This window comes from Chaetomium fimeti (assembly GCF_033439085.1).
Source record: "Chaetomium fimeti strain CBS 168.71 chromosome Unknown B0H64scaffold_3, whole genome shotgun sequence".
Classification (NCBI taxonomy): Eukaryota; Fungi; Ascomycota; class Sordariomycetes; order Sordariales; family Chaetomiaceae; genus Chaetomium; species Chaetomium fimeti.
In genome coordinates this window covers 4,221,741-4,234,680 of record NW_026944331.1, presented here as the reverse complement: position 1 = coordinate 4,234,680, position 12,940 = coordinate 4,221,741, and the positions used below count along the sequence as shown (strand labels likewise).

Here is a 12,940-nt window from a genome sequence, read left to right as displayed (position 1 = left end):
GTGTTGTCGGTATGATGAGGTTATTCGAGAGGATGGAGAAGAGAAGAGAAGCAAGGCAAGGAATACCGCGGATGGCGGGGTCGGGTTGCGGAGGTTGAAGAAAGAAAATGAGAATGAGAAATTTGGAAATGGGGAATATGAAGGAGAAGGGAGAGAGGGAGGAGAGAGCGCGGGAATTGGGAAGCGCAAGAGGGAAAGGGAAGAGAAAAAGAAGGGAATGGGAAGAAGACTTGTTATTGGCTGCCTGGCTCCTTCTGGATGTCCCCAGAATCGGCGAACTGGAAAAGGATGCTGTTATTAGTATGCTGTGGTAGGGGGGTTGGTATAAGACTAGGAGCTTGATGATAGCGCAACGAACCTGTTCTAGGGTAGCAGGAGGCGAGCCCCGGGATTCTAGATGCTGCCTTCGAATCAGCGCCGATCCTTGACGTCTAGACAAAGAAAAGAGGCGCTGGCCCCTGCTACAACTTCTCGGGAGAAAAGCTAGGGGCTGTGGAAAGTTGAGAGTCCGAGTAGAGGGCGAGCAAGGGAGTGGAGAGAGCGGCAAGGGATGACGAGATGACGATGCCGAAAGGGGAAGTAGGCGGATGGACAGTGGAATAAAATTTTCAAAGGGAAGAGTTTTTTCTATGGGTAAAACCAGGCTGGTATACCTTTAGTGATGAGTTATTGGGCAGGGAGGTGAGGCAGAAGGCCGAAACTTCAAGACATTTGTGGGTGTGACTGGCATTGAACCTATGGCAGGGCCCAGCCCCCTTCACGTTAGCTTACATGTCCTCAAGTGAATGGCACTAGGCCGTGTGTGATGTGAACAGGCGGACTGTATTGTGTTCCCTTATCTTCAGATGTCGGACGGAACATAGTGACTAGAACTTATTAACTGATCGTTATTAGAAGAGCAAGTGTCTAACCCGGTGTCTCTTTGCAAAACATTGAGAGCGCCCTTTGACCATAGCATTTCAAAGCCTCCCTCAAGCTAGCTGCTAGCCATTGAAGGTCGGGTGACGGAAGCATGCGAGTATTGCCCCTGGCGAAGAGTAAACAATGGGGTTGCTGACGATGGATGTTGGTAGCTCGTCTTCCCGAAACATCTTTGGAGTTTCTAGGAAGAGTGGGCGATCACTAAAAGGGGTTTTCTCATTCTCGAGCACCGAGGCCGCAGCGCTCTCCCAAAGAAGCAGACGCCGCTAACGATGGAAAGGAGAAGAGTGGGAGAGGAAGCATAAAAAGAACGAACATATATGCCGAAAGGGGAGGAGGGTCAGTCTGTCCCAGATGGCAAGTGTGCGGCTCACATATGGAGTCTGCAGTGAGGACTCAGTTCTGCCCAGTGAGCGGCGAGCTCTGGAATAGGGGCTCAGATTGGACCTAGGTCTAGAGACCATGAAGATATGGACAGCAACAATGAAAGGGGCAATGTCAACAAAGTGGGGAACAACAACAACGGCAACGGGTGTGGCCGGACGATGAGAGAGAAGGGGGGAGTGCCGGATTTAAAGCTAGGACAACCATGCTTACTCGGCAATGGAACGGACAAGCGGGGGCCGGTTGGTAAAACAACACCAAATAGACAAAGGTCAGAGAAAACCTAGATATTGACAGCGTCAGGGCAAGCGGAACACGAGCTCACGACACTAGTCGACAAGTGAGCATCCTCTGAATGAGGAACGGCAAGGTAGCCCGACACAACGTCAATGACAACAGCAACTACACTGCAGCAAGTTGAAGGAGACGGCATTTGGGAGGACTCCCAAAACAAAGCATAGCCATTAATAGCCAGTATATAGAGTCAACAACAACGCCCCAGCAAGAAAGAATTAGGAGGGAAGAGGAGCCGAAGAGAGAAGACAAGGAAAGCGGAACCATTTCCCTGCCTGTACCTGGCTGCTAGGTAACCAAAAGCAACCATCTCGACCAAGCTCGACCGAGACTTCACAATTAGGATCAAGGAAGGGCGTAGCACACTCGGGGCGGTGGCTACCATTAACCGAGTGGCAGCGGGCCTGGTGAGTATGGTTAACACAATAAGGTATGTGTTATACGATCACTTGATTTAAAGGAGGAACACCCGTGTCAGGAGACAACGGGTAAAAGAACGAAAAAGGTAAAGTATGGAAATATGGTGTATATATGCTACTTGACAGCAATGACATCTCACACTTCACCCACTGGATGGGAACGTAGATGGGAAGGAGAGGATATGCACCTAGGCAGCCTAGGTTAGCTCTTCTCGTTCATAAAGGCATCGCAATCACGATAATAGCAAGGGTATAGCAAGGCTCAAGGTCAAACTCTATTTCGAAAACTACCTAGAAGAATTAAGCAACTGGTCAAACACACAGAGGGACCGCTTCACCTCTGGCGGCGGAACCGCCATCCTCTGTTGATGCGAGTCTGTTCTGCCTAGGTACAAAATCAGCAACGCCAACGCCAGACGGGAGGCTTCGTGATCGCGCTCTTGCCGAATTCGGAAAGGTGTAGAGTTGATCGAAAATGAAGCGGAAGGCTAGAGCGGTTCTACGGGCGTAAATCAGTGGATATCGACGGTGCCTACCCGGGCCGCTAGGGTGGTCAAGCCGGGGATGATGCTGGCGAGAACGACGTCGGCTCCTAAACTTTTGGGAAATAATCCAACAAATAATCGACATGGAAGTGGTGGTGGGTGATGATGAAGCCTTTCTATGGCATGGCGGAACGGGAGTCTGATGACATGTCAAAATCTATTGCAAGAAGACGCCGAGGGGAGGGCAGCTAACCATGTGGAATTCCTATGCAGACAGCAGGGGCCCGTGATTAGTGTCTTAGATCGCCTTGGTGCGAGAGAACAAACTGCTGTAGACCGCGTCCACAACCGGAGCAGCAGTGATCATCCGTCCATCAAAGTAGCGACCGTTGAGGCCCTTGATGGCGTTCTCTCCGCCGGAAACCTTGTCGAATTTAAGGTAGATGTCGCCTTGGGAGTTGGGGTCGAGCGAGATGTGGACGACGTGACCGTATTTCTCCTCGGCTTCTTGCCGGACTTCCTCTTCCAGCTCCTTAGCCCAGTCCTCACCCACTTGCCTGGCGGATGTTAGCGACTCTGCTTCTGTTAATGGAGAGCGGAGAACGTACTCAGCGGGGTCAAACATGTTGTGGAGAACCACGCAGCGGCTCGCCATGCTAACGTTGACGGGGAGGGGTTTCGTCTCGGTCTTGGGCTTTAAAATCTGTCGCTCGGGTTGGCCGTTGGTTGGCTCGTCAGTTCTCGCCAGCTTCCGCATGAGGGCGTCTCGGCTGTAGTTGTTAAAGTTGACACCGGCGACGTCGGTATCGTCCAGGGCACTAGCGCCGGTACCCTTCTCGTTGTCTCGGCCGCCGGCACGGTCAAAGTTGGACGCCTGGGGGCCTCTGCCCCCGGCACCGGAGAATGAGGATCCCTGGAACTGTTGATTCTGATTCTGGCCTTGGAATCCCCGTAAGAGGTTGGCAGTTGACTCTGGGGTAAACTTATCGTTTCCAAGCCCGACACGAATTGGACGACCGGCCAGGTCGAACCCGTTCATCTTCTCAAGAGCCTCACGGGCTTGGCCAGCATCACGGAACCTATTATACGAATGTTAGAAATGACCTAGCGACGAGGGGCAGGGCGGATACGTACTGGACAAAACCGTAGCCTCGGCTGCGACCGCTGTCGTCCTTCTGCAGCTGCACGAATTCGAGTTCGCCAAAGGGCTCAAAGACGTTCTGGAGGTCTGTCTCGGTGATGCTAAAATGGATGTTGCCGACGTAGAGCCTGTGGAAGGGGACCGAGTTGGGATGGCCGGACGATTCCGAGTTACGGACTTGGCGGTTCTTCTCGGCCTCGGTGGGTTGAACGATGACGGGAATACCTAGGAGTTTTTGACCAGTGAGCTGGAGGGCGGCCGCAACGGATTCTTCACCCTTGAACTCGACGTAGCCGACACTAGAGACGGTTAGCTTCGAGATGACTAGCAACGAGGAACAGAAAAGACGTACCCTTTAGACCTGTTGCTAACACGGTCCTTTACGATTTGCGCCTCGGCAACGGGGCCAACCTTTTCAAAGAATTCCTTCAACTCGCGGGTACGGAGGCGAGCGGCCAGCTGCTGGACGAAGACGGTGCGGCGATCGCGCTCGTCTCCCGTCGGCGAAGTATCGCGGGGTGTGCTGTTTCCGGCGGCACGAGGTTCTTCATCGCGGCGGCGATAGCCGCGATCCTCGCGGTCGCGACGCTCTTCTCCAGGCGGGCGGTAGTAACGGTTCGGTGAGCGGGAGCGGGAGCGGCCACCACGACCGCGGTTGCCACGGTAGTAGTCTCCGTCGGTTCTATGACGACGTGAGTGTCGGCCAGAATCACGGCTCCGGCTCCGGCGCCTACTCTTGTGGCTCCCGGCCTCACTCCTCGGGGTATTCCGACCGCTGGAAGAGTTTCGGTGGCGACCGGTGCTACGATCACGGCGGCGATGGCCTCGGTCTCGGTCGCGGTCACCTTCTCGGCTGCGATCGCGGCTGCGGCGGTCTCTATCGCGCTCGCGCTCGCGCTCGCGGTCGTATTCGCTACGGCTTCCGGCCTGAGGTGAGTCGCCATTAGCGATAACCTTGCCGGTTTGCTCCTTGGAGGAAGCAGTCGAGTCAAGGAGGGCTTCCACGTCCAAGCCTGACATTTTGACAACTGGTTCGATGGCTTAATCACTATTTCTTTTTTCTTTTTTTATTGCACTGGAATCTCTCTGGGGCGCAATTAGGAGAGCCGGGACTTGTCGCGATATTTGCAACTCAGCGAGCGAAGTTGGTCGACGGCGGGTGCCTGAAAGAGGAGGGAGGCAGGCGAAAGCGGAAATGGCAGTGGGCACAATTGAATCGAAAATGATGGATCACGTGAGGGGCTCGGGCTAATTGCAAGTGGCGGAGAGTTCCTCTCTACTGTGTAATTACAGTGTGGGCACGGAGTCTCGTATGATTCAGGGCCGAGAGCGCCTTTGTGACAGTGAAGGCGGTCATGTGGCCGTTAACAGGTTGAGCAATGGCACGGGTGACGCGGCGAATATGGAATCAAAAACAGTCACAATATTAACATTATGTATTTCAAGGCCAATGGCCTCAACAGTCCACGCGAGAGGAGAATTAAATCCCTGAAGACGGAAAGATCCCTCATCCCTCACCCCAAAACAGTGAGCTCAGACACTCGGTGACCACCTACAGGGGAGAGAAAAGACCGGAGCCCATCGAGAGCTTCAGCGAGAATACCTGCTCGAAGATGTCGTGATGTGTGCGTGCCCGCCTCATTACAAGATATATGTCCCCATCTCCCGTCATTAGCTCATATTCCGTCCATCTAAAACTTCTTGGGCTTCATCTCAAGCTCGGTGCCAAAGACCTTGTCCCAGAGGGGGCTTGTGACGCCAAAGCCATTCTCGTAGTCGAGGAAGTGGTGTTCAAGGTGATACTTCTTGAGCTGCTTCCACCACAGCGGAAGGTTTTGGTGGTGCAGGAAGTAGTGTGTCATGTCGTAGCAGATGTAGCCGAAGACGCCGCCGCAGTAGGCGGCCGTCCCCATGTACCAGTCCCAGAAAAAGATGCCGTGCGCCAGCTTCCAGAAGGGGAGGGCCAACGCAATAAACAGAGTTGGGGGCATGACCAGGCGGTACTTGTCCATGGGGAGGTAGTGGTGGATGCCGTGGAGGGTGAAGTGGAGGGTGATGCCAACCCGGTTGTCGGGGAGGTAGCTGAGAAGTGTTAGCAGGTGGAAGGCCAGGTAGTATGTGGGCAAGACGGGACTCACTAATCAAGATGGAACAAGAACCGATGCATAAAGTACTCGATGAGTGTCCAGGCGAAGACGCCAAATGCGAAGCAGCCCGCTTCCCCCAGGGGGCTAGTGAACCCTGGGCTCGCAATGTAGAGGCCGTAGGTGACACACGGCAGCCAGATCGTCGGGACCACCCACCACGCCGTCTTGGTGAGAGGCTCGAGGAAGTTGCCAAACAGAGGGGCCGACTCTCCGCCCTTGTAGTGGCGCGGCCGGTGGACCTGGTCGAGGTAGAAGTCTTTGGAGAAGCCGCCAAACCAGACTTGCGGGAATAGCGGTCGGCCCAGGTCGAGGAACTTGTGCGTCTTGTAGTCGGAGGAGATGTCGGTATCTTTGCTCAGATCCTCCTCGCAGGACATGCCCGTCCTGGGATGCACGTAAGTACCGTTCACACCATTCGCTGCCCCATTGGCCGTGCCATTGCCATTTGTCTTTCCGTTGGCAGATCCGTTGGCGGAAGCGAGGAAACCGACGTGGGAATCTTCGAGAACCTCGTACGCCGCTTGGGAATGCTCATGCGACGCTTGGTCTTCGAGGATCTCCTTGATGTCCTTGCCGGCGTACTCGAGCACCAGGTCGCCGCCGCCGGGGTGCGCATCGACGAAATCGGTCACGTCGTAGACATTTCTCCCCAACGTGACAAAACAAGACTTTGCCGAGTTATGCGCCTCAACCTCGGCGAGGGTGAAAGTCGGGAGCGTTCGGCCGGGCATGCTTGCGTTTCCCGTTTCGGGGCAGTCGAGCTCGATCAAGTTGGAGGTCCTGGCATGCGCTACGCCCGACAAGTGTAGCGAGACGGAGCACGTTGACGAGGGACAGCGACAAGTGTTGTGCTGGGAAAGAACAATAATAATTCAAGGGAGAACAAGACTCGGACGAAAAGAAATCTCCAGGCCGCTCCCAGTCAGGGGAGGAACGAACGAGTCCTGACACTTGCGGAAAAGGCGGATCAGATTTGAGCCAGGGTCCCAAGAAAAGCGCGAATCAGAGACGCGAAATCTTTCGGATCCGCGTGAAACCGCATCGAATGACAATGGCGTTACTGCCGGTACGTAAGCTCGCCAAGCTTTGCGGGCTGAATCACCCTAGCGGGCAGTTTTGGAAATTTGGAAATCGTCCGACTTGGGCATCATCCCGTATCGGGTTGGTTCCGCAGCCGGGATCCGACGACTCGGAGCTGGAAAGAGAAAACGACGGGGCCCGCGGAGCGATGGCTGCTTTCTTAAAAATAGAAAAGTGGAATTAGGTTCTCAGTCACAGGCGTGAGAGGAAAAGCATATGTACAAAGCACAAAGTAGGAGAATGCCTTGGAAATTGCTCGTTTCAAGTTGGTATTGTATTACATTGCGTCGGCTGAGCGTTTCGTCCTGACTGAAATATGCAAGTATGAAATATCATGGTGCATTGACCTCCTCTTAACTGAATGTTGATAACAAGAATCGTTCTAACTAGAAAATAGGACGGAACAGCGAGCCGAGACTTGGCGCCTAGGGCTGCCGAGCATGGCGGGGTTCAGCTCTGCCCCTCCTGGAACCCTCTCGGGCTTCGGATTTTAGTTGAAGAGGACGAGTCTATCAAAGGATTAAATTCTCAAAATGAAAGGCGGTTTTCGCATGTTACTACAAGCTTGGAAATATACTCCTAGTAGGTAGTCCTAAGGTGTTACCGCCGTGGTGTGTTAAAACTTCCATCGGACAAGGCAGCCCTTGCAAGCAACAATCATAGATAGAAAAAAGACAGAAGGTTGGATCTGACATCTGACGTAAAAGGATCTCGGCTCTTGGCGCCATGAGACCAAGCTCACTCACCTCCAACCTCCCTCGAGCGTTTCCAGGTTGACCCATACCTGGCTGAGCCTGAGCAGGTGCTTCAAAAGAGGCCGCCGTCTGTGGGTTATTTTGATCAGCTGTTCGACTTAGTTATCTGCCACTCGGGCACTGGATACTCGCAACTCAAATTTCATTCCTGCAGCCTACGACCGACTTCCGGGGGAAGGAACCGTCGAATCGCATTCTGCACCGCAACCAGGATTCTCGGATTTTTATTTTCTTATTCATTTTTGATACAAACAGTCAACATCATGGCGGGCTTCAGACCAGGTTGGGGCAATGCGCTCCTGGTCCTCGCCTTGCTGCTTGTGGTCCTTCCTGGAAAAGCTGCAGCGTTTGGCGCCGGCAACATCCCGTCTATCGCCCAAGTCGAAGGTCACAATTGGAGGCATGGAGGTCAGTCATGATAGGCTCGTCTTAAGCCACGGCGCATAGCTGATGCCATATTTCAGATATCGAGGATATGCTCAAGACGGTCGCCTTTCTGCACGGCAAGAAATGGACGACCATGATGATCGGGCGCGTCTACTTTGGCAACTGGCTGAGGGACTACTCCCAGGCAGTCGATGTCGGCAGCTTGAAGGGTATCAACGCGGCCACTATCCGAATCATTGTGAGTCGCTCACGGCAAGCCTATGCGCCATGAATCAACCTGTTGACATCCCAGGTCTGGGTGCTCTCCTTCATGGCCAACGGCTATGCGACGGAGGAGTTCGAGGTCACCGAGGAGCGATTGGGCGTCTACCGGCCCGAGGAGCACATCGACAACCCCCGCGGCTATGCCGACGACACAGACGCCCGTGAATATGATCCCCGTCTGCGAGGGCCCATTAACCCCAGAGAGCTCGAGATCGACCCCCGCACTGGCATGAAGAACTACATCGCCAACGAGAGCGGCGGGTGGGCCACGAGCGCTGGCTATCTGCGCTGGAGCTTCGCTCGCAGCATCCACTTCGCCCGCGTTTACACCAGCGGCGCGAGCGGCACGTCTGGGAAGGAGGCCGATTTGTGCGAAGCTCTGCGGTGCCTGGGTCAGGCCCTGCACTGCATGGAGGTAGGCTTTACCGGAGCGGGCGTAAACACAGATGGACTGACTGTGGCTAGGACTGGGGCGCCCACACCAACTATTGCGAGCTCGCCCTCATCGAGCTGGGTCACCGCGACGTCTTCACCCACTGCGGCAGCGCGACCCAAATTCACCTGAACGGGAAGACGGTCTATCCTCTCGTCACTGGTACGTGAATAGGGGCAGGCGGGGCGGTACACATGTCGTGTGAGCCGGAACTGATGGAAATTGCAGGCACTTTCGGAGCTGTTGACTTTTTGCACTCGGTTCTTGGGTATGCATGCCTGATCCCCATCCTCCCATTTTACACTAACACAGACCAGCGAGGCCACCGACCACTTCACCCAGTCCGAAGTCGATGAGATTGACATCGCGCTCAAGAACGCCGAGCAGGCCAACAGCTCTAGCGGCGGCCAGCGCGGCTTCTTAGGGTCCGGCTCAGGCGGCGGCGGCGATTTCATTTCGATGCTGGGCCAGCTCCCTGGTGTCGGTGACGGTTTCGCTTCTCAGGCTAGAGACCTCAAGGCTGCGTCGGCCGCCCAGGAGAGGGAAAACGCGCGCGACGCTAGCAACGTCAACATCATGCCCGGCATGAGCCCCAACTTCGACCCGGTCAAAGTCTCGGGGAAGATCTACCCGATCATGCAGTTCCGCGATAAGATCGTTCGGTCCATCAACAACATGATCTCCAAGATCCCCGGGCTGGAGAGCCTGCTCGAGCACATCAGCGAGACTCTAACGGCCTTCATCCTCGGCCTTCTGTCGCCCTTTGTGCGGCCCATTATTAACCAAGTCAGCAAGGCGCTCAAGGAGGGCTCGTCGGGCCTGATCGCCACGAGTGCCCAGCAGCAGTTCGAGCCGTGGACCAACCCGCGCTGCTCTGACCCAACCCACTCGATGTTGTCCAAGGACCACTTTACCAACATCCTCAACTCGTGCGGTGGCCGCGTCTCCGTGACCATCCTGCAATACGTTGTCCCGTACGTTTCTCCTCTCTTTGTCCTTCTCGTAGTCAACCCTACCTTCTAACACCCCTTGATACACAGACGTATCATGTACGCGTGGGAGAACCCTGGCGTACCCGTGGATGAGGTGGTCGACGACGTGCTGCGCGCGTTCCACCACCCGGCGGCGCGCAACGAGCAGATCGAGATCCAGCGCGAGATGTTCGAGACGGTGCGCAAGTGGGCCCAGGAGACGCCCTACCGCAGCCGCCTCGATCACATGCTGTCGTCAGAGTCGGTCAAGAACCACGACAACCACATTCTCAGCGGTGAATCCGGTTCGCGCTCTGTTTCTGGTGGTCATGCCGGCGGTTGTGGCCACGGCTCAGACGGCGGACACGGCAAACCGGCGGGGGTCGTTGTGGTCGCACATCCAGAACGTGAACCGCGACGCGAGGGAGCTCGGCGCGAGCCCGGCGGGCGGTGGGCATCACCCGCCGCCGCAGCTTCACGGCCAGGCGGCGGCCTACTACACGGGGAGCTCGCCCCACACGCCGCAGTCGTATGCGGGCACGCCCGGGTCGACGGGGTACGCAGCGAGCTATGGGCAACCGACGCCGCCTCCTGCGCAGCCCCCGTACGGCGGCCATCAGGGGTATCCTGGGCAGGGGGCCTACGGACAGCACCAGCACCCTCAGCACCAGGCGCCGCCGCCGCAACCTTCGTACGGTGGTCACCCCCAGGGGTACGGCCAGCCGCAGCAGCATCCGGGGGCCTACCCGCCGCACGGCCAGCAGCCGCCTTCGTGGGGGGGCCATTACCCGCGGTATTGAGACAGGAAGGGGTGAGTAAACAAGTGTCATGTAGGGAAGGGAAGGGGATTGTGGGGTATTCTGTCGTCCATAGTTCAGATTTCAGACCGGTTTTACAGACGGACGCCCGTCGTGATTTGCAAAAATCTAGGTAGTCTAGCCGCCCATCCACCCAAACGCCGCCCGCCCCCCTTCTCCATGTTATGAGCGTCTCTTTTTGTTTGCCCAAAATGCCTCTCACCACCGTGCTATGCAGAACCCGCCATACCCAACGCAATGCCGTCGCCAACCGACCAACCAAACAAAATAAGCGAGGTACCTAGCTAGGTACACCGGAAAAGAAGAGCGCCCATATTACGAACGGTACGTTTTCAACAACAAAAGGAACAAGAACCAACCAACCAAATTAGCAGAAAGAAAAAAAAAAACACAGGCGACAAGAAGAAAAAAAAAAAGGGCGAAAGAGAAAAAAGAAGGACATCACCGCCGCCCCCTCCTCCTCGGATCCGCCGCCTCAGCCCTCCTCATCTCCCTAACCTCCCTCGTCCCCAAACTCCCCACCCCGCCCTCACTCCTCCTCTCCCACCCGCCCAGCCTCACCACAAGACACGTCGCATTATCCCCATCCGCCGACACCTCCGTGGCATACTCCACCACGCGCCTCGCCCCCTCCTCCGGCGTCGCCGCCTCCTTGACCACATCCACGATCTCCTGATCCCCCAGCGACCCACTAACCCCATCGCTCATCAACACGAGGAACGAAAACTCGGCGGGGCGCAGCGCCAGCCGCGCAACGTCGGGCTCGGCGGAGACACCGATGCGCTTGCTCTGCATGTCGCCGAAGGCGCGGCTGTTGGCGAGGCCCTGGATGCGCTCCTCGCCGAAGGAGTCGGTCACGACCGAGTCGGTGACGTAGCGGCGCAGGCGGCGGGATTCGGCGGGCGAGGAGGGGTGGTGGTCCGAGGTGAGCGGGTAGGGGCGGCCGGTGGCCGTCTCGCAGAGCAGGATTCGGGTGTCGCCGACGTGCGCGACGACCAGGGTGGAGTGCGCGGCCGGGTGCCAGAAGGGGGAGGGGGTGGGCGTGGAGATGAGCGCGACGGAGGCGGTCGAGCCGCCTTTGAAGCGGGCTGGGCCGCCGATGCCGTGGCCGGAGGGGGGGAGGTGTGGGGAGCCGAGGATTTCGTCCTCGTTGAGGGGGATGTCGGAGACGTAGGGGTCGTCGGGGTCGGGCTTGCGGGCTTGGGCGGTGACGAAGTCGAGGTCGGCGCGGAGGAAGGCGTAGGTGAGGACTGATTCGAGGGATGCTGCTAGAGAGGATTGGGGGGGTTGTCGAGAGGAATGCGAGGGCTCGGATAGGGAGGAGGAGGAGGGATCGGATAGCGAAAAGGACGGGTCGCGCGGCGCCATTGGGGCGGTAAAGTAGTTGGGGCGGAAGCGGCGGAAGTAACCGCCGATTGTGCGCTTGTATTCGGCGAGGAGGTCGGATTGTAGCCGGGACGCTTCCGAGTTGGTGTCGGCCGCGGCCTCTTGGTTTTGGTTCTCGCCCGCGAATTGTGGCGCGGGATCCCGCTGGCCGAACACGGTCTCAGGATCTCTCATTGAATCGGGCGCCCCGGGCTCCCTCTTGAGACTGCTCTCTAACCCAAACTCGGCAGCGGCCTCCTCGATATACCCGTGCAGCTCCTCCCGTAGGAATTGGCTGCACTCGCTACCGCCGTGGCCATCGAAGACGCCGAAGTAGAAGATCTGCGGATCCCCCAGGGCGCTGTCGGCGCTGGTGCCCTCCCCGGCGGTTCTTGCGGCCTGGTGGCGCACCAAACTGACGGGCACCCTCTTCGCGAAGGCGGGGATCCGAATTGTCCCGGCCTGGTTTGTGTCCTCGTTGTAGCAGCGCTGTCCGCGGGATTCGGAGACGCCGAAGTGGTGCTTGGCGCTCCGGAGAGGTATTCGGACGACGGTCAGGTCGCGGCTGGGCATGTTCGGAGGGGCCACGGCCGGAGCGGACCCCGGCGCCGGGGTGTGGGGTGTTGAGGCGGACCTGGGTAGTTTGTGGCCCGGACCGGCTGACGACCGGGAGTCCGGGTGTAGTGATGACGAAGGGAGGTGGGTCACGAAGTAGTTGTGGAAGCTCCGCTTGAAGAATTGGCTCCCTACTAATGACTGTCTGTGCCCGCCGCGAAGGTCCGTCACAATCCGGAGAGCCGTTGCCGATGTTCGCGCCGGGGCCGGGGCCGGGGCTCGGAGGGGCCGTCGCAATCCGGCGGCTTGTAATGCGCATACCGACATGCTAGCGCTTCTTGTGTGTATTTTCCGGTGGACTTGAAAAAAGGTCGCGACATAGCCCATGAAGGCATCAAGCAGGGCTTCTGGTTGTGTTTCTAGCTGCGTCCAGCTCGCTCGTATTGTGGCTCGGGGAAGTCTGGAGGTCCGACGACGGAAGGAGGGCATTCCTCAGGCGACCAATTCATGCAAGTTCCCGA

The 12,940-nt window shown here is 57.1% G+C and overlaps 4 protein-coding genes across 4 annotated transcripts; 1 reads left to right on the top strand and 3 right to left on the bottom strand.

The window, feature by feature from the left end:
- Window positions 1-2,801: 2,801 nt before the first annotated feature.
- Window positions 2,802-4,664, bottom strand: B0H64DRAFT_441398 (uncharacterized protein; the record flags this gene model as incomplete). Its single annotated transcript, XM_062806569.1, has 4 exons — window positions 2,802-3,060; window positions 3,112-3,582; window positions 3,638-3,943; window positions 3,997-4,664. The coding sequence occupies 4 exons, from the start codon at window positions 4,662-4,664 to the stop codon at window positions 2,802-2,804; spliced, it is 1,704 nt and encodes a 567-aa protein (XP_062661507.1).
- Window positions 4,665-5,335: 671 nt separating this feature from the next.
- Window positions 5,336-6,522, bottom strand: B0H64DRAFT_320363 (uncharacterized protein; the record flags this gene model as incomplete). The annotated part of the gene is made up of 2 exons (XM_062800460.1): window positions 5,336-5,726; window positions 5,783-6,522. The coding sequence occupies 2 exons, from the start codon at window positions 6,520-6,522 to the stop codon at window positions 5,336-5,338; spliced, it is 1,131 nt and encodes a 376-aa protein (XP_062661506.1).
- Window positions 6,523-7,771: 1,249 nt separating this feature from the next.
- Window positions 7,772-11,011, top strand: B0H64DRAFT_135615 (heterokaryon incompatibility protein Het-C-domain-containing protein). Its single transcript, XM_062798203.1, has 7 exons — window positions 7,772-8,034; window positions 8,091-8,251; window positions 8,306-8,692; window positions 8,743-8,872; window positions 8,939-8,978; window positions 9,028-9,684; window positions 9,751-11,011. The coding sequence occupies exons 1-7, from the start codon at window positions 7,890-7,892 to the stop codon at window positions 10,613-10,615; spliced, it is 2,385 nt and encodes a 794-aa protein (XP_062661505.1). The 5' UTR covers window positions 7,772-7,889; the 3' UTR covers window positions 10,616-11,011.
- On the bottom strand, window positions 10,941-12,806 carry B0H64DRAFT_416820 (phosphatase 2C-like domain-containing protein; the record flags this gene model as incomplete). The annotated part of the gene is made up of 1 exon (XM_062805198.1): window positions 10,941-12,806. One exon carries the CDS (start codon window positions 12,804-12,806, stop codon window positions 10,941-10,943), a length of 1,866 nt encoding a protein of 621 aa, XP_062661504.1.
- Between the last annotated feature and the right edge of the window lie 134 nt (window positions 12,807-12,940).